The sequence below is a fragment of the Amphibalanus amphitrite genome, unplaced genomic scaffold (genome assembly GCF_019059575.1).
Source record: "Amphibalanus amphitrite isolate SeventyFive unplaced genomic scaffold, NRLGWU_Aamphi_draft 000081F_arrow, whole genome shotgun sequence".
NCBI classification, from domain to species: Eukaryota; Metazoa; Arthropoda; class Thecostraca; order Balanomorpha; family Balanidae; genus Amphibalanus; species Amphibalanus amphitrite.
Genome location: NW_024881577.1, coordinates 519,438 through 537,129, shown reverse-complemented (window position 1 = coordinate 537,129; position 17,692 = coordinate 519,438). Strand labels below are relative to the sequence as shown.

At 54.3% G+C, this 17,692-nt stretch overlaps 2 protein-coding genes across 2 annotated transcripts; one reads left to right on the top strand and one right to left on the bottom strand.

Annotated features, from left to right (window-relative positions):
* Positions 1 to 1,423: 1,423 nt before the first annotated feature.
* Positions 1,424 to 17,666, bottom strand: LOC122379602 (sperm flagellar protein 2-like). Its single transcript, XM_043361934.1, has 21 exons — positions 17,160 to 17,666; positions 16,837 to 16,927; positions 16,126 to 16,246; positions 15,464 to 15,634; positions 15,148 to 15,268; positions 14,820 to 15,001; positions 14,298 to 14,615; positions 11,946 to 12,181; positions 9,495 to 11,727; positions 8,974 to 9,146; positions 8,652 to 8,831; positions 8,345 to 8,496; positions 7,102 to 8,138; positions 6,759 to 6,902; positions 6,307 to 6,502; positions 5,991 to 6,123; positions 5,607 to 5,757; positions 4,635 to 4,863; positions 4,031 to 4,170; positions 2,306 to 2,419; positions 1,424 to 1,877 (listed from the first exon to the last, which is right to left on the bottom strand). The coding sequence occupies exons 1-21, from the start codon at positions 17,248 to 17,250 to the stop codon at positions 1,587 to 1,589; spliced, it is 6,504 nt and encodes a 2,167-aa protein (XP_043217869.1). The 5' UTR covers positions 17,251 to 17,666; the 3' UTR covers positions 1,424 to 1,586.
* On the top strand, positions 12,649 to 14,244 carry LOC122379604. Its single transcript, XM_043361937.1, has 2 exons — positions 12,649 to 12,727; positions 12,945 to 14,244. Exon 2 carries the CDS (start codon positions 13,052 to 13,054, stop codon positions 14,165 to 14,167), a length of 1,116 nt encoding a protein of 371 aa, XP_043217872.1. The 5' UTR covers positions 12,649 to 12,727; positions 12,945 to 13,051; the 3' UTR covers positions 14,168 to 14,244.
* Positions 17,667 to 17,692: the final 26 nt, after the last annotated feature.

The following is a 17,692-nucleotide window of genomic DNA, read 5'->3' as shown; positions in this document are numbered from 1 at the left end:
TAGGCCACAACGGTCATGTGACCTCCCAAGGTCACCAAGGTCACCTGAGGTCACCATATTCGAAACGGCTGATGAAATCGCATACGCTGAATCGACTGGTGGTGTTTTCGTCACGATCGGCCCAGTAGTTCCTGAGTTATAGAATGGCAGCAATAGGCCACAACGGTCATGTGACCTCCCAAGGTCACCGAGGTCACCTGAGGTCACCATATTCGATACGGCTGATGAAATCGCATACGCTGAATCGACTGGTGGTGTTTTCGTCACGATCGGCCCAGTAGTTCCTGAGTTATAGAATGGCAGCAATAGGCCACAACGGTCATGTGACCTCCCAAGGTCACCGAGGTCACCTGAGGTCACCATATTCGAAACGGCTGATGAAATCGCATACACTGAATCGACTGGTGGTGTTTTCGTCACGATCGGCCCAGTAGTTCCTGAGTTATAGAATGGCTGCAATAGGCGTCAATGCTGAGTTGACCTCTTGAGGTCACCGAGGTCACCTGGGGTCACGAGCTTCGAAACGGCTGATAAAATCGTACCCCCTGATTCGAATGGTGTTTCGTTCGTTCCGATCGGTCCAGTAGTTCCTGAGTTATAGAATGGCTGCAAGGGTGGCGGTCGAATAGTGTTGTCCAGACTTGCGCCAGATCTCCCTATGCACGCCTGAGTTTCGGCGTGCACGCCTGAGTTCCGGCGTGCACGCCTGAAAATCGGGGGTGCACGCCTGGCGGGTGGGCTGGAGCAGCCCGTGCACGCCCGAGATCTCGTCGAGATATGCCACGTTTTGCAGTCTGGAAGTTGCGTGAGGCGTGAACGGATCAGGATGTTTGCAAGGCCGTATCTACCGGTACTTGAGGTATATCAAAGAACCGACTTGTGATGTATTGAATTTAGTAAAAAGGAATGAATGATTTTATTCAGGGCACTAAATTTTATTAAAATGCCTGCTTTGCGCGCTTTGAATCACTCTGAATTGGGCATTGGCCATTGAATGGGACGACGGTGAAAACAGGGCGCCTGGGGCGATTTGATCAAGGTTCGTTAAATTTACACGTGACGTATGGGATATAGAAGGCCCATGGAGCAGGAGAACTTCCAAATGTCACGTGACTAATATGCCCTCCGGCGCCCTGTTTTCACCGGCGTCCATTGAATGAGGCTGCGCAAGATTTGTATCAGACTCGTCACAACATAGAAGCTGCCAGATCTCTACCAAATAATTCCCTTTACATCCTTCCCTTCGCTTAGCACGTCGCATTTGCAAAGCATTCCAGCCAGCTAATCCATTTTCAATTTTAATTTTTCAATCAATTAACTTCCAACCAACGGTTTCCAGATGGTCAGCTTGTATTGGTATGTTGCAATATCTGCGCTTATGCTGCTGAGTGCTGACGTTCGTGAGAAAGAGAAAGACGGCTAAAATAATTGAAAATAATTTTTATTCTTGAGCGTTGAACGAACAATTCGGGTTTACAATGCAAACGACATGAAAATCAATAGCCAATGGGCCAGATACCCGCAAGGCACCGGGTAGACATAACCCGCACTGATATCTTTGGTCAGCCCCGCGATGGCAGCTGGCGCTAAGCAGCCTCCTTGAAGGACAGTGAGGTGCCGGTGCCGGTGACCGAGGCGGCCTGTGTGACGGCCGGTGGCGGCGGGGTCTGCGGCGGCGGGCTGCGGATGTCCTTGATGATCTGCCAGGGCCGGCCGGCCAGCAGGGTGCACTGTCCGGGCGCCAGGTATCTCTGGGTGATGTCGTGCTGGAACACGGCCAGGATGGGCACTGGCAGCGGCTCGTCGCGGCGCAGCGCCTCGACGGCGCGGCCGCAGGTGCCTCCATACAGGTCCCGGTACACCAGAGCCAGGTCCAGCTGCGGCCAGACGGCGGGGCCAGAACGGTCAGCAGACGGCCTACAGCCCTACATACACTCCACAGATCGGCGATATACATGCTGAAGGACGGAATGAACTATTTGCGTTAAGGGTTGATAGTAGTCCACAATAATATGATCGGCCTGTCTGGATAACATTGCAGTGACGATTCCCTTGAAGTGAGTTCACCTGGAGCCCCCATCATCACTGCGTCCCGTGACCTTTTAACCCATGAACTGTGCTGACCAGTGACGCTCGTAAACAAGCGCGATCGGACGCTTACATATAGGCATTTATGGCCTTCACCGGTCGGCACGGGGGCACTGCTTATTGCACCGTTCCTATCGAGAGCCCAGCAGCGTCCAACCCCTTGCCCGCTGTCCCGCTGCCAGCCACATTTCCCTCCCGATCCCGACTCCGAGCTTACGTCCAGTCTCTGAAGAGCCTGGGGCATCAGCTCCTTCGGCAGCACCATTGTCCTGGCCAGCACAGTCCTGATGGCGTTCAGGGTGCTCCTGTTGCCCGTCTCGCCCACTCGTCCCTGCCGAAAAAGATTTGGCTTTACTTGCCCTCTTAGCGGTCGAAGACTGGCACCCGTGGAGCAATTGACATAGAGAGCGTGACAACCACAATAATTTGTCTCTTGCTGCATAGTACATCTTTCAAAGAACTGAAGCCGCTCAAAGTCATCAATCGATACGCAACGCCTTTGTTGACGAAGACGATAGTAATCGGAAGTACCGATCATCCTCGTTTGACTTCATGGGACATAAGGTAATTAATCGCGTAAATGAGTTCCAAACACTGCCGAAATATAATCGAACCGTTTTTCAGTCATAAGTCGATAACTCTTATATGCGTCCTCTTATATGTGTCGCTGACGTCCATCGACCTGAGCAAGGCGTTCGACAGTGTCGACCACTCCATGCTGCTGAACAAGCTGGAGTGGTATGGCATCTCTTCCCGCTGGTTCAGCAGCTACCTATCCTGCCGTTCTCAGATCGTCTGCGGCGGCACTCTTCAACTTCCTCTAACCCATGGTGTCCCTCAGGGGTCCATAGTCGGCCCAATCCTCTTCCTCACCTTCGTTAACGACCTGTCATGTTTCCTTCCCCACGGCCGACTCCTATCCTATGCAGACGATACCCAGATCCTTGACTCAACACCCTCTAAACCTAGTGAACTCCAATCCATGAAGTCCCGGGTCGAGGAGAACATCAGGATTTTGCAGGTTTGGTTCAGTTCTAACGGTCTAAAAATGAACACCGAAAAAACATGTTTCACTATTTTTGGTTCGCCTAACTCCGTCTCCAAATCATCAGACTTCATCTTACATGTGGATGGAGTGGACATTCGGCCTCAAAAGCACATCAAAATCCTAGGTGTTCTCTTCGACCAAACACTGAGCTGGGAAGCGCACATCTCATCCTTGGTCCGACGCCTGAACACAATCCTTCATCCTCATATCCCTATACAAAATCCGTCATTTCCACTCCCCCAACATTCTCAAAATCCTTGTCCTTGCCCACGTTTTCCCCCACCTCCATTACTGCTCGTCAGTGTGGGGTGGTGCTCCTAACTCCCGTCTTGACCGGCTGCAAAAAGTCCTCCATTTCGCAGCTCGGCTGGTCACAGGTCTCCGCCGATACGACCATATCGGCCCCGCTCTCGCCGCGCTCGGCTGGCCGGACATTCGGGAGATGATCGCGCGTCGTGACGCGCTGAACGTATATCGCGCTCTCCACGTTGTTTCCGCGCCCGGCCCCCTGCGTGCGATGTTTCGCCCTCGTGCCGCCGTATCGGAGCGCGAGACGCGCAGCGCTGCCGCGGGGGTGTCGGTGCTGGAGCTGCCCCGCTACCGGCTCACCATGGCGAGGCGGCTCTTCCCATACAGGGCCGCGGTATCGTGGAATGAGCTTCCACGAGATGTGACCTCATGTCCGACCAGGCGCTCCTTGTGTGGTCATTTTAAAGCCTGATTTGATATTTATGACAGATGCATGTCTCAAGTTTTTACCCTTTTAATGTGCTTTGTTTCATTGAATTTGTATTGACTGGGCCCTAAGAGCCACTTTGTGGAACGGCCTTTGAATACACAATACACAATACATTGCGTCCGAACTGCACGCTCGGTAGCGCCAAACCGACTCACGTCCGAGCTGGGTGTGGTGGGCGGCGCCTCGGGCGGGTGGGTGCAGCAGGAGGGCGCCAGAGCCGTCCACGAGTCCAGCGTGTGGCCGGCAGGAACGCTGATGGTCAGCTCGTCCAGCAGCTGGGACCGACCGCTGTCCACTGCCGGTCGGAACGGGGCTTTTTTAAAAGAACGTCTAAAAAGACCGTGCGCGGCTATGTGCGTACGCTCAACTTTTGACTCCAAATTCTGTCATTGATCAGGAACTGCGCGATCGGAGGGTAGATAACCCTATATGGCCTTGGATAACCCGTCCGTCGTTTCCATTCTCAGGATGTTCAAATCCTTCTCCTCCACGCGCAACTCTCGCCCCGGGCTGGACAGACAACTTTATCTTATGCGGGCTGCTCCCTTGGAGCGGCACCTCTACTCCCAAGGGAGCACAACAAGTTCTGTTTAGCCGGGGCTCTGTCCCTGTGAATCCTTCCATTCAAAAGGCTCGGACAAAATTTATAAAAAAGACATAAATAATCATTCTTGCATTTCCGATATCGAGGTCTCTCATAATCCACACACCGGACCAGAATGTCACACCCATCACCCCTGTTCCGACCCGCTCACTGACCGGATCCCACGGCCGGCGCGGAGGTGTGTGTCTCGCCGCGGCTGTGCGCCCCAGAGCTGCTGGCGGCGCTCCGGAGACTGACCAGACTGCCCTCTCGGTCGGAGGAGCTGCGCTGAGAGGAGGTACTGCCCGGCGGCGCCGCGCGCTCCGCGGAGTTGGGGGCCACGGGGAGCTGCTCCAGGGAGTCGCCCAGGTGGTCGCCGTGGGAGTCGCCCACCATCTGGGACGGCTGCGGGACATAACGTGGGGTGAAAAAGGGTTCGAACAATGAAGACGTTCTTAGTTTAGTCTCTTGGGTTTGGTCTTGGTGGTAGTGACGCATGAAGCGTTGCAGTTTTTGACGGTTTCTTCTCATGTAACGTGCCGTCATTGAAATATCGTTAGACCTATTGCAATGTGTAGCACTACATACAGTTCCCACTATGGAGAGCCCGCTTTTATATTACTAGTGTTATGTGCCTGTGCGACATTGCAGTCTTTGGTGGTTCTGTCTTGTGAGGCGTTGCAGTCTCCAGTAGCTGCTGATGGTGTTATGGGCACATGCGATATTGCAGTCTCCACTGGCACTATTGATGATCGATATTGCTGTTAATGCATGTGCGATGCTGCAGTCTTCAGGGATGTGGTGTTAGTGTCTTGTGAGAAAATGCAGTTTCTGCTATTTTATTCAGTTGATTTGCGCTTTACGTAACTCCTCTATTCCGCCATTGGCTTTGTGTGGAGTCACACTCCCCGCCATAATTTGCTACTCGTATTGATGTAATGAGCGACATAGCTGTCCCTGGGATGGTGACTTAGCACCATGTCGAGTGTCGAATTCGTTTCACCCAGGAAGAATGAGTAATGGTTAGAAATAACTTGCATACATATGGCAAGGTATTTGTACTAACGATGTATAGCTTCCTTCATCCTACTGCAGCTTTTATCCAAACAAATAGAATCCCGCTTATCAGACAACCCGTGCGCGCTTACCGGTCGGCTCATGTCCATGGCGTCCTGCAGGTGGTAGGCGTTGGAGCACGTGGCCTGGAGCACCACCTCCTTAGGCGTGTCCTCCGAGCCACCCTCGTCATCAGCGTCCTTCGTCACATGTAGTGGCGCGCTCTGGGTCAGACGCACTTTCCTGGTGACGGGTGGAGAGAGAAAGAAAATAGACAGTGAATGAGGGAGACGGGAAAGAGAGAATGAGAGAACAAGGTAAACCTAAACCTCTTTGCTCTGAGTGGGCAGTGTAAAAGCGTTGTGAGATCATAAGCGTTTGGCTGACGAGCGGTTGAACACAAGAGCTATTACAGTAAGAAAGCATTTATGTTGTTTATACGGTGTCAGAAATGTCCGATGAATATTTCTACCGACCTGGGGCGATTATCGGGCCGGGGAGACGATACGATTCTGTGCATGGGCAGTGACTGAATACGGGCGAGGTCCACCCTCTTCCGTGGGTAGTATTTCTCGTCGTCCTCCGGGTTCGATATGAAAATCGGCTTATCTGTAACGTAATTACATAGGTCTGCTGAGTGCTGGAACGAAGTCACGGACACGTCCGAACAAACAGACATAGTAGTGGACGTCCGGCGTTACGGCAATATCGTTAAACTAAACTGCTGTTATAGGACATCAAATAAAAATAATTTACGCTATTGTTGAGCGATAACCACTCGCGCCCCGTTACCTTCCAGCACGGTGAGCGCGCAGAGGAAGCTCTGGAGGAGGTCGTCGCTGCGGCTGAGCCAGGTGAGCAGCGTCTGGTAGTCGACCGTCTCGTCGCTGGGCGCGCCGCTGATGTCCACCAGAAGGCGTTTGGTGTGATAAGGCCGGTTATAGGCCTCGTCCAGCTCCTCCAGACGCGGCTTCATCCAGTGGACCACCTAGTGTGACGCATCGGGAAGAGACACAACGTTTTAGATCCCTGGATTGACGGTCGAGCCCACAATCTCGAGTATAAACGGTTCCAGAACTCGTTAGTTTATCTTTTCGGTACAGACTAGAAAGTAGAAATATCGGATGCTAAGAGAAGGACTTACGTCTTCTGTAGGTGAAAGGCTTCAGCTGTTAACCATATGTGTTAGCACACGTTTATGCCAGATTGAATTTAATCGTACCAAAATCTTCTCCCAGACATACCGTGAGCGCCTGTTCCTGTGTGATCCGTCCACTCCGCTGTGGGTCAAAGACGTGAGCGATGGCCAGTGCCTCGTGGAGATCGAACTGGTCGGGCCGATTCCACGGCTCCAGCAGGTCGTACAGCAGGCCGCGCCAGCTCATCACCTGAAGCAAAATGCACATTGCACACGGTCAGTCCTGGTGCACTGTATCCTGCCTGGTTGGTTGAAGGCACGTTGGAAATTGACATGCGTCGGTGCAGCTCCTTCCTGCCGTGTTTCTTCAAACATGATTTTTGTCGTTTCACAAGCAGCAATGAAGCGGTGAAAGGATAAGCATATTGACCACCCTACCGCGTTCTCACCTCTGCTCCCGCCGCTATCCGCGCCGACAGGCTCTCGATCTCCTCCTGCGAGAGCGACATCCAGAGCGCGGGCAGCTCCTGGGTGCCGACGCCGCACGCCACCAGGTCCTGCAGGATGAAGCAGAAGGCGCGGGTGGTGATGATGCCGGACGGAGCGGCGGTGTGCAGCTGGCGCCACAGGCCGGCCGCCTGCAGCAGGCTGAGCCGGTCGCGCACCAGCGCCTCCTCGGTGGGCGGCGGGCTGGCCGGCAGGCAGGGCAGGTGGGTCAGCACGCCGGTGCGCACCAGGAACCGGTCCTGGTCGAGCAGCAGCTGGTAGTGGGCGCGCTGCTCCTGCTCCACCAGCCCGCGCAGGTAGTCCGCCATGTGGGTGGCCGCCTGCAGCTCGCGCCGGTACCGCTCCTCAATGGCCGACCACATGCCGTGGAAGGCGGCCACGGCCCGCTGCCGCAGCGCCGCTAGCTCCGACACGGCCCGCGAGCGGATCAGCGACAGACGAGCAGAGACGCGCGATGACTCCTCGCGGGCGGCCACCTGGAACTCTGCCAGCGCGCGCTCGGCCCACTCGTGGTGCGTGGCCAGCTCGGCCTCGGCAGCGTCCTCCTCGGGAGCGGCGCCCTTCTTACCACTCTTTGCCTTCGACGCGGGCGGCTTCTTGGCTCCCTTCTTGCCCCCAGCTGCTTCTTCAACCGGCAGCAGCGCCTGCCTCACCCTAACATCACCCTTCTCCTTGGTATCGTGCACAAACGACAGCATGGACCTGCAGGCCGAGTCGATGACGCCCTCCACGGCTGTGGTCACCTCGTCCGCCTGGTTCTTGCCCCTGACGAACTGCACCCGGGGCCGCAGCTGGGGCAGGTTGATGGTGGTCAGGATGGCGCTGCCGGAGCTGCCTGGCCCGTCCGCTCCCTTGCCGCCCCCTCCGCGGCGCAGCGGCCGGGCCGAGCTGCTGCTGCGGCTCCCCGAGTGACGGTCACTGCCGGCAGACGAGGCACCCGACCGGTCCGCCGGCTCCCGGCTCGGAATCTCGATCATCGCTGGGAAGACAGACGAGATGGGCGTCCGGTGATTTCGGTGAACACCTCACAAATAACGAGCATTCCGCATAAGAAATTCTGATTATTTGAGCACAATAAATTACAAAAAAAAACACGCAGTGTCTGACTCGTGTCATATGCGTTTAAGCTAAGGTCACAGACGACAAGTTTTTCTCCTGAAGTACGATATTTTTTCGTATGCTAACCCTGTTTGAATCCATGCACGCGCCCGCTGCTCTCGGGCAGCTGCGCTCCGCTCATGCTGACGTAGTAGTCCTCCAGTACCATGCAGGTGTCCTGGAAGCGGTCCATCTCGCTTTGCATCACCATCAGCCAGTTGTTGGCCGACAGCGCCAGCCTGACGGCAATAATCGTCAGATCGTCATCTCCGTACCATAACTATATTCACATTCACATATAACGATTTTTAAGCTGTAACTCGAAGAACATTCACGATTAGACGGGAAAAAACGTGCTCGATTTTCCTAAGCACGTCGTTCCTCTGGAGCGCACCTGTCCTCAATCCATCCAGAGGTCATGGCCGTGTAACGCTCCTGCTCGGCCTCGCAGCGCCGTGTGTCGGTGATGTTCCAGATGGTGCTCTCCAGCTCCTGGATGCGCAGGTGCCACTCGCACTTGACCTCCTCGTCTCGCTGCAGCGCCTCCTCCATCTGATTGTACTCCGTCACAAACCTGAGGAGAAGAAATGTTACAGGCCAAGATACTCAGTTGGTTCATTGGTTGGTCATAGGCTGGTGATACTATTAACCATTTAGCCTGACAAGAAGGATGACGTATTAGCAAGCAGCCGTGCTAAGTTGTTGCTGGGCCTTACCTGTCGAGGAACTGCTGTTTGTGATCCGGACGCAAAAGGAAGGCGTTGAACGATACCGTGATGGCATGCAGGTGTTGGATAACAGCAGCATGTTCGAGCCTTAGCCGTCCCAGCCACTGCTTCAGGTTCTCGGTGTAATTCCTCTCAGTTTGTTGCCAGAGTAATGCCAAGTACTGGAAAGCAGCATAAACGTTTAAATTAAGACGGCACGAGATATTATCTCACCCTATTTTCCATTGTTTTAGTTCTACGGATGTTAGTTTGTGCGTACAGTTAGTCTACAAAATACGAGTAAGTCCCCGACGTATGCGGGTCACCAGTGGGCAGTTAGCGCCTGAGCGCTACTCGGACGCCACCTGCCCGCATACGGAGAGGACTTATTTTGTAGACCCACTGTACAAACGATTTGAACAATGTTTGTATTAAATGTGTATTAAATGAAATGTGTATTAAATGAAACAGAGGAATGGAATTGCAACAGGGACATGTAAATTAGTACGCGAACGACTTTCGAAATTCACCTGTGCGACGCCCTCCGGTACCGGTGCATCCACGAAGTAATAGCCCATCTCGCCCGGGGTCGGCATGGGCGGCGGGGCCGGAATCTGCGGCAGGTCCTCTGCTGGCGGCGCTGGCTCTGCGTCACCCTTTCCCTTCCCTTTGCCCTTCTTCCCCTTGTCGCCGCTGTTCTTCCCGCCCTTGGGCGACTTGCCCTTGCCCCTTCCCTTCCCGGAGTCGGGCTCGGGCTCCGGCTCTGGTTCCGGCTCCGGCTCCGAGTCCGGCTCGTTCTCAGCAGCTGCCAGCTGGGCGGCGCGCCGCTCGGCCAGACGGTGCTCCTCGCGCTGTTTGGCCCGGCTGGCGCCGATCAGCTTCTCCAGCTGAGTCTCCACCGAGGCCAGGTCCTCGGCGCCCACCATGTGGTACACGCCCCGCTCGCTGTAGAACTCGATCAGCGGCTCGCGGAGCCGGCCGTAGCTGAACAGCTTGCCGGCCAGCGTGACGTGGTCGTCGCTGGCCGACTGGCAGGTGCCCGAGTCGGGCTGTTCGGGCACCCGGTCAATGCTCTGACAGCGCCGCTGCTGAGCCACCTCGTCGCTGACTGCCAGCTCTACCACCAGGTCCAGGCCGCTGGTCGGTGGCGGTCGCTCCCGGCGATTGGCGTCAGGCACCAGCTGGCTGCGTCGGAACGGCTTCACCCTCAGTCGCACGGGCTCAGGAGGTGGTGGTGGCGGTGAGGGAGGCGGCGTCTCCGCTGGAGGCTGTCCTTCCTTCTTATCCTTCTTGTCTTTCTTCCCGCTACCCTTCTCTTTCTTTTCTTTCTTTTCCTTCTTTCCTTTTTCCTTGGTGGCAGGTTCCGCTGGAGGCTCAGGTTTTGGCAGCGGCGTCACCACGATTTCCACTTCGTCTAGTTCCTCATCCGAGTCGTACTGCTTGCCGACCAGCTGCTCCTCCAGCAGCTCTGCCTGCGCCAGCGTGTTGGGGAAACCCTCGATGATCCAGCCGGATCCGTCGGGGAGCTCGCGCCAGGCCTCCAGCAGCAGGCCGGCCAGCGTCTGGTCGTGCACCTCCTGGCCGCACTCCAGAGCCTGTTTGACCTCTCGTCCCAGCTGCGCCAGTCGGCTGTACTCGAACACCACCGTGTCCTCTGACGCCGAGTTGGTGTCCTCGTCGCTGACGCCCTCGCCGTCCGTCGACAGCTTCGACTTGTCCTGCTCGCCGGAGCTGATGTCCTTGGTGGATGGCAATGCTGGTTGATCGGCGCTGGATGGGGGAGTGCCTGGTTCGGTGGGGCCTCCACTGGTCTGAGCGGATAACTTTCCGGTACCGTTCTCAGCGTCACCGGTTTGTTTTTCCACATCTGTGGACTCTGCGCCATTTGAGATAGACGACTTTTTAGAATCAGCTGAGTTGGTTGCATCTCCGGATTTTCCTGAGCCCTGTGTGCTTTCCTTGCTCTTGGCGTCCTTCAGCTTTGTCTGCGAGCCCTCGGTCTGTTGAACAGGTGGCCTTTCTCCCGACGAATTCTCCCGGGAAGCGTCGGCTGATGTCGGCAAGCCATCAGATACTGCTGTTACGTCGCTGGCTGGTCTTGCCTCCTGTTCTCCGCCTTCGGGTGCATCAGCTGCAGCATCCTGTGGCGGCGGCTGCTGCTGTGACGGCTGTCCAGAGTTCTCCCTCTGTATGTCCTCGCAGCTCTGGTCAGGTCCGAGGATGTCGGCTATTCGCAGTGTCTCCATCACCCCTGAGCCGGCTGCCTCCAGCTCCATCCGCGTCTCCTGCTCTAACGTCGCCAGGGAGCGCTTCACCAGGTCGTGCATCACTATGTGCCGCACATCCAGCGAGGACTGCACCCACTGCAGGCAGTGCGTCTTGCCGGCGTAGCTCTTGCCCATCACCACTCCCATTAGGGTAAATGTCGGCCGTTCAGGGGCCTGGACGCTCGGTTTGGGAGGGTACACGAGTCGCAGCAGCCGGTGCACCACGAACCCAGTCACCACTGCCGACTCGACTCGCAGCGCCATGTCGTCGCGAGCCTGGGCGCTGGGACTGCGCTTCTTGCCGCTGGCGCCGGGGATGATCCAGCGCCCGCTGACGGCCAGGTAGTCGTCCAGGTCGTGCTGCTGCAGAAGCGCCTGCTGCCGCTCTCCGGGAGCACTGGTGGCGCTCAGTTCGGCCGGCTCTCCGCCGCCGGACAGCGACTCACCGCGCAGAAACAGCTCGCGCCAGTCGTTCTGCAGGAGAGCGGGGACCTCCCTGGAACGGAGGGATCATATGGTTCCACAAAACAATCAGGTCATCCAAGCATCCTCAGTGAACTGTGAGACAATGGCTAGTTATTTTGGCGTCATATTTATAGCTCCTATGCAGATGCCGACCATTTCCGTCAACTAAAATTCATTTTTATTTCGAGAACAACGCCCGGTGCCTACCGACTTCCTACTCATTTTGAGTTTCAACCACCAAGTACCCACTTGTCTCCCGACTTTGTCTTGTAGTCGACGGTGAGCACGGCCATATCGAGGCAGAATGTGACGACGTCGGCGGCCAGCTGCCAGCGCCGCTGGCTCTTCTGGTCTCGGCGCTGCTGCAGCAGACGCCGGTGCAGCTGCGACTCCTTGAGCAGCTCCTCCTGGTGCTCCATCCGCTTCTGACCGAGCAGGTCCATCTGCTGCTGCACGGACCTCTCGTACTCCTCCTGACGCCGCTCCTGGAACGGGAGTGTGGGTATGGTGGTGCTATAGGGATCGTGAAATGAGCGCCACTTACGGTGACCTGACATCATGTGGAAAAGAAGCGATGCTTCTTTGACATATTGACATGGGGCCGAACAGAACAGGGCTGTTTATACGGTGCCGTGAGATGGGGTCGTAAAACGAATGTGCTTTCATAAATGGTGGCTACATTTTGTTGTGTTGTCGATGAGTTAGTGCTTTTTATATGAACTTTATTATTCATTTCACAATACAGCCGTGAAGTTATAGCATCAAGTAAGTATCCCTGATCCGAAAAATGATCGAAACCTCGTCTACCACGACTTCAGCCAGCTATGCGAGCCTGTTGCTCGGCGGCGATTTTGCATCTCCAGCCATGCGCGCCTGTGTTATGTTTGAGTCTCGTCGTGTCCGGTCGGCCTTGAACCCTGGCCATGAGGGACGGTTTGGACTGCTCAGACGGTTAGTAGTTATCGACGACGGGGCAGCGGTGGTCGTTAAACTTTGCGTGGCGCGTGGGCTGCTTGGAGGGGTTTTGAACGGTAAGTTTATTTCAACAACCATTTTCTCATTTTTATGTGGTGTTTATAAACAGGTACTACTTGTTACTGGTAATGCTCGTTGTCTCATGGTAATTTGTGCACTACTGCTATTTATTTTATTACGTAGCTAGCGTTTCCTAGACTGATATAGGTAATAAATAATCAAGAACAGACTATCGATCAGTCTAAACACAAGCAGGTCCATTTTCTTTTTCAGTGTCTGCGTCGCCTGATCGGCATCGTCGTCGTCGCCCGACCGGTCACCACACATGCAAAGCAAAAGAACACCTGACGTTTCCAGTGTCTGAAACAGTGCGTCCCAAAATGTCACCGAAGCAGAGCGTGCTTATGGTGGGAGGCAATGGCCTAATGGGAGGCGAGACAGCGTCACTTCTGATCTCCGAGGGCACCTTCGACCTCACTCTGCTGAACCGAGGCACCGTCTACTTCGACTCAGCTCAGCGAATAGACCCTCACGTCAACCACATCCACTGCGACCGCAGAGGCTCACTCGCCGAGCTAGAATCCGAGACGACCTGGCGCGGTCGCTGGGACTTCGTCATAGACTTCTGCGCCTACCGCGCGTCTGACGTCACCAATCTCCTCGCAGCCCTGGACGGCAGGTTCGGTCACTACGTCTACATCAGCTCCGACTCTGTGTACGAGGTGAGCGCACCGTCCGCTGGAGAAGGGCCCAGCGTGGAGGAGGATGCTCGCCGGCCCGAGGACCCGGCCGAGCGCGCGCGGCTAGCGGCTGCCGATCCGTACGGGGACGGTAAACTGGCGGTGGAGGAGGCGCTGGAGGCGGCCAGAGTGTCGTACACGGCACTGCGTCTGCCGGACGTACTCGGGCCGCGCGACACCTCGCGACGCTGGTGGGTGCACCAGGCGTGGTTACAGCACGCGCCTCTGGTCGGCCGACCGGTACCGGTGTCTGCGTCAGTGGCAGGTCGCACCACCAGCTACGTGTTCGCTCCGGACGTGGCTCGCGCCGTGCGTCGAGTCATGGAGCTGGTGAGCACGGGCCAACCACCCACGGGTGCCTTCAACCTGTCTCTGGGACGGGACTTCACCCTGCCGGAGCTGCTGCAGGAAATCGCCACTGAGCTCGGCGGGCTCACACACCCACTGACTGAGCTGACTGACGACCCGGCTCGGCACGGTCTCCTGCCGTCAGTGGACGATACGCTGCCCTCAGTCACCCGCGGCCCCGTGTCCATCGCCCGCGCCCGCCGGGAGCTCGGCTTCGAGCCGACCCCGTGGCCACAGGTGCTGAGAGAGACGGTACAGTTCTGCAGGGAGGCGTTCTACAGGTTCCCAGAGGAGCGGCAGCATGTGCTGCAGAACCTGAAGTATGTCGCAGTGGACGATGAACATCGACAGCGATTAGAAGACGCATTTGCGAGGCTCATAGAAGAGGGTGCCATGAAGTCATTGTGATCGGATTTGTGACTTTGTGATCCCTTGTCAGCATGGCGATAGTATTTCCCGTAATGCAAATAAAACGATAAAATTTATTATTTTCTACAGCCTCAGCAAATCTTCGCATCCAGTCACAGTTACCCCTCACCTGCATTTGTTGGTCCTTCTCGAGTCGGTTTCTGATGATGATCTGTTTCTGGCGCTTGATGTCGGTAAGGTGGGCGGCCAGCCGGAGCTCGTAGTCACCCTGGCGCAGCAGGCGGCGCACCAGGTCCAGCTCGCGCTGCTCCTCCTCCTGCTGCCGCTGCTGGTCCCGCAGAGCCAGGTACATCTGCTTCCGCCGCTTCTCGCGGTCGAACCGCGCCCGCGTGTCGCGGTCCAACTGGTTACGCAGCTTGTGCACGAACTGCTGGTTGGCCTCGGTGTTCACCAGAGCCTCGGGAATCATGTCCGGGGTGACTGTCGTCTGGAATGGTGAGAAGAATGTGCTAGGAAAAAATCCATCCATTTATAACATTTTATTACCGCCTGATGTCATTCTCAGTAAACTTCACCGCTTAATTTCCCGAACAGGGTAAAAATATTTTAAAATTTTACCACGGTACGTCTTCCACTCTTCACTCTAACCGTAAAACTATGGCCTGTCGAATTCACGGCCTCATCCGCTGACCTGCAGAAACTCGGCGTTCCGGACGTCCTCGTACTTGCTGCGCCGCAGGTCGGCCGTGTTGTCAAAGTGCTCGATCTGCTGTCGCACGGCGGCCGCCTCCGCCTTCTGCCGGTCCTTTTCTCTGCGGGCGGCCGAGCGGACTGTACTGCGGAACGAGCGGCCCCACAGCTTCGCCGAGTCTCCTGGGGAGGGGGAGGGGGCAGTGAGACACGGTCAGTGGGCTGAGATGGGCTGACCGAGAGGATGTGCATTGTGATAGACGTACGTACATTGGTCCCGGAGACGCTTTATAGCGAAAACGCTGATGTATGAAGATCTAGCCACTCACCTTTCATGTATTCCTCTGTCATCTGTTGTTTGATATCCTTCGCCCTCTCCTTCTTCCTCACTCCCTCCTTCGTGATCCTTTGTTGACATTCTTTGACCAGGTGGCCTTCAGTGATCCTCGTCTGGAAGTTATTAGAAATTAATATATCGGACAAAAATCATAAAAACGATTAAATCTACTAATCATTGACCTTCTATTTCCGCAGTCGTTTGCAGAAAAAAAGTTATTTCATATAATCGTTCCACTATAAATGCAGCTTGCTGGAACAGTGTCACATGAACACATCTACCGGTCACAGACACGTCTTTCCAGTTACCTGAGTCACGTCTCGCCCGTAGCACTGGCAGGTGAGTCCCAGGCTGGTGACTCCCGAGTCGCGCAGGTCAGGTTGCGCCGACTCTCGCAGTCGCTCCTTGTAGGCGTCCGGCAGAGGTTCCGGTGACGGCTGCCGCAGGTGGTCGCGCGGCTTGTGCAGCGCGAGATATACCTGACGGACCGTGGCGGCGAGAGGGTGACAGATCGATGAAATAATTGTCTGCGCTCACAACCACAGCATAAAAAGTGGCTGTTCCCCCGAAAAAAATATTGGAACCTACTCAGCATATGCAATAACCGAGCACTTCAAGGAAATGAAATATGAAATAAAAGATAAATGCCTTCTATTCAATCATTAGATATCTACTTTATTACCTACTTTATTCACTTTTACGTCTACCTTATTTACGAAGAGCAAAGAAACAGATGAACGTTAACTTATAGCATCGAATGATTTCTTGGAAACTGCCATTGACAAGAACCAAGTTTGAATTAAACGGCATTAACTGATTTAATTAAATTAAACGGCACTAGGCTAACTATATTTGCGAACTCAATATCTGATTGAATTAAGCGTTAACTAAATTAGCATCAATTGAATCAAGTGATAGCATTCATTAGATTAAACGGCTTTAGGCTAACTATTCTTTACCAACTGATTACCTGATAGATCAGGTATGTGAGACTTCCCGGCTTGTCGGAGAGAATGTCTCGGGCTTGTCGTACTGACAAATTGACTCCCAGCGACTTCATGTACGGACCTATCACAAGGAAGTTGTGCAGCCTGTGAAAACAGAACGGTCAACATCATGTGGGAATGTTTGTCTATATAGGAGCATTATTCTATAGAATCTCTTGTACCTACATTTTTGTTACATACTTGACATGCGTCCCTTTTGATTATCCGCAACACGCACCTGTAAATATGGCACCTATCTTTCAAACGCTTCCGGCTCATGAGTCATGACTATATGCCACGCCTTTTTCCCACGCTCCCCCGGCCCCTCCCCCCGTGGCAATCGAGAGCTCCATTCGGAACGGCCGCCGCCGGCGCCTGTCAGCCAATGAGAGGGCGGTGTCCTGTTACGAGGGTGGGATCGCTCGCTCCCACGGCGTCCGAGCCAATCGCGAGTCGGGATCATATAACAGACGCCAGTTGGCTGTTCGCTCTGAGCCAATGAGATTGTTGTTTTTTGTTTGGTTGGGTTAGGCCCGAGCGGCCCGAGCCAATGAGAGCCAAGAGAGCCAGAAACGGGGCACTTGAGTGGCTACTGCCGATTCCATTTGTGAAAAATTCCCGTGGCATAAATTAAATCAGGCTAGACATTTAATCGGCTAAATAACGATGAACAAGTGGTGCACAAGACTACATACCTGTCTTCATACAGATCGTTGGTACGAAGCTGATCGAACTTCTTGTCGGGGAGAACTCCTTCAACATGCAGTACTTTCCCAATAAGTTGACCTGGCGGTAAGACAAATTAGGCATTGGTTACACGGAACGTTTATTTTTCGTTCGTTACCTAAGGAAGCGTCCACAGATAGGGCATCGGCATAATCATCGTTTGAAGGTAGGTACCTAATCTAAGGACCAAGCAAAGCAAGAGATGAAGATAAATGGCTTGAGCAGGCACTTTAGAGCTGTAAAACAAATGGTTCACTGTGTCTTGTTGGACAGGCTGTCAGCATCGACTCACCATTGCTGAACTGCTGTAGAAATGTGTCGGCATCCCTCGCAACAGGTATTCGTAGCTCCTCGTCAAGCCAACGATACAAGATCTCAGTCATATTGTTATTTGATTGTTTGAAATATGCTATGAAATCGCTTTCATTCCCTTTTCAGGCCGGGTTCATACTGATGACAGAAGTTTTTTCTGTATTTTACGTGAATCATCTGGTTATCATCACATTTGAAAACTTTTGAAAGCCAGCGTTCCAAAGAAACCGAGACAAATATGCCGTTTATCAATAATAAGCATTCTATCCTATTGAATAAATAAGGAAGCTTTTACACATGTCACTCCAAAGTCACTTGCAATTTTCTTGGCGCTTGATTTTTTACCCGCTCGTGCTCTTGTTCTCTTCAAACGCCAAGCGTGAGGCATCGCTCGACGCTTTTGCCTTCAACCACCATACCTGTGTTGATATGTTTCGTGATTCTTTTTTATTTTGAGGCAATTAATAGTTATCGTTTCAGTTTATTTTCCTCACAAATCAACTATTATGTTCA

Bases quoted from the DNA above. Each gene is read 5' to 3' on its own strand.
- LOC122379604 (XM_043361937.1), top strand. From the start codon at position 13,052: ATGTCACCGAAGCAGAGCGTGCTTATGGTGGGAGGCAATGGCCTAATG.
- LOC122379602 (XM_043361934.1), bottom strand. From the start codon at position 17,250: ATGACTGAGATCTTGTATCGTTGGCTTGACGAGGAGCTACGAATACCT. The intron at 15,002-15,147 runs GTGAGTGGCTAG...CCCCCTCCCCAG, and splicing joins GACAGAGGAATACATGAAAG to GAGACTCGGCGAAGCTGTGG. The intron at 6,903-7,101 runs GTGAGAACGCGG...ATTTTGCTTCAG, and splicing joins GGATAGCGGCGGGAGCAGAG to GTGATGAGCTGGCGCGGCCT.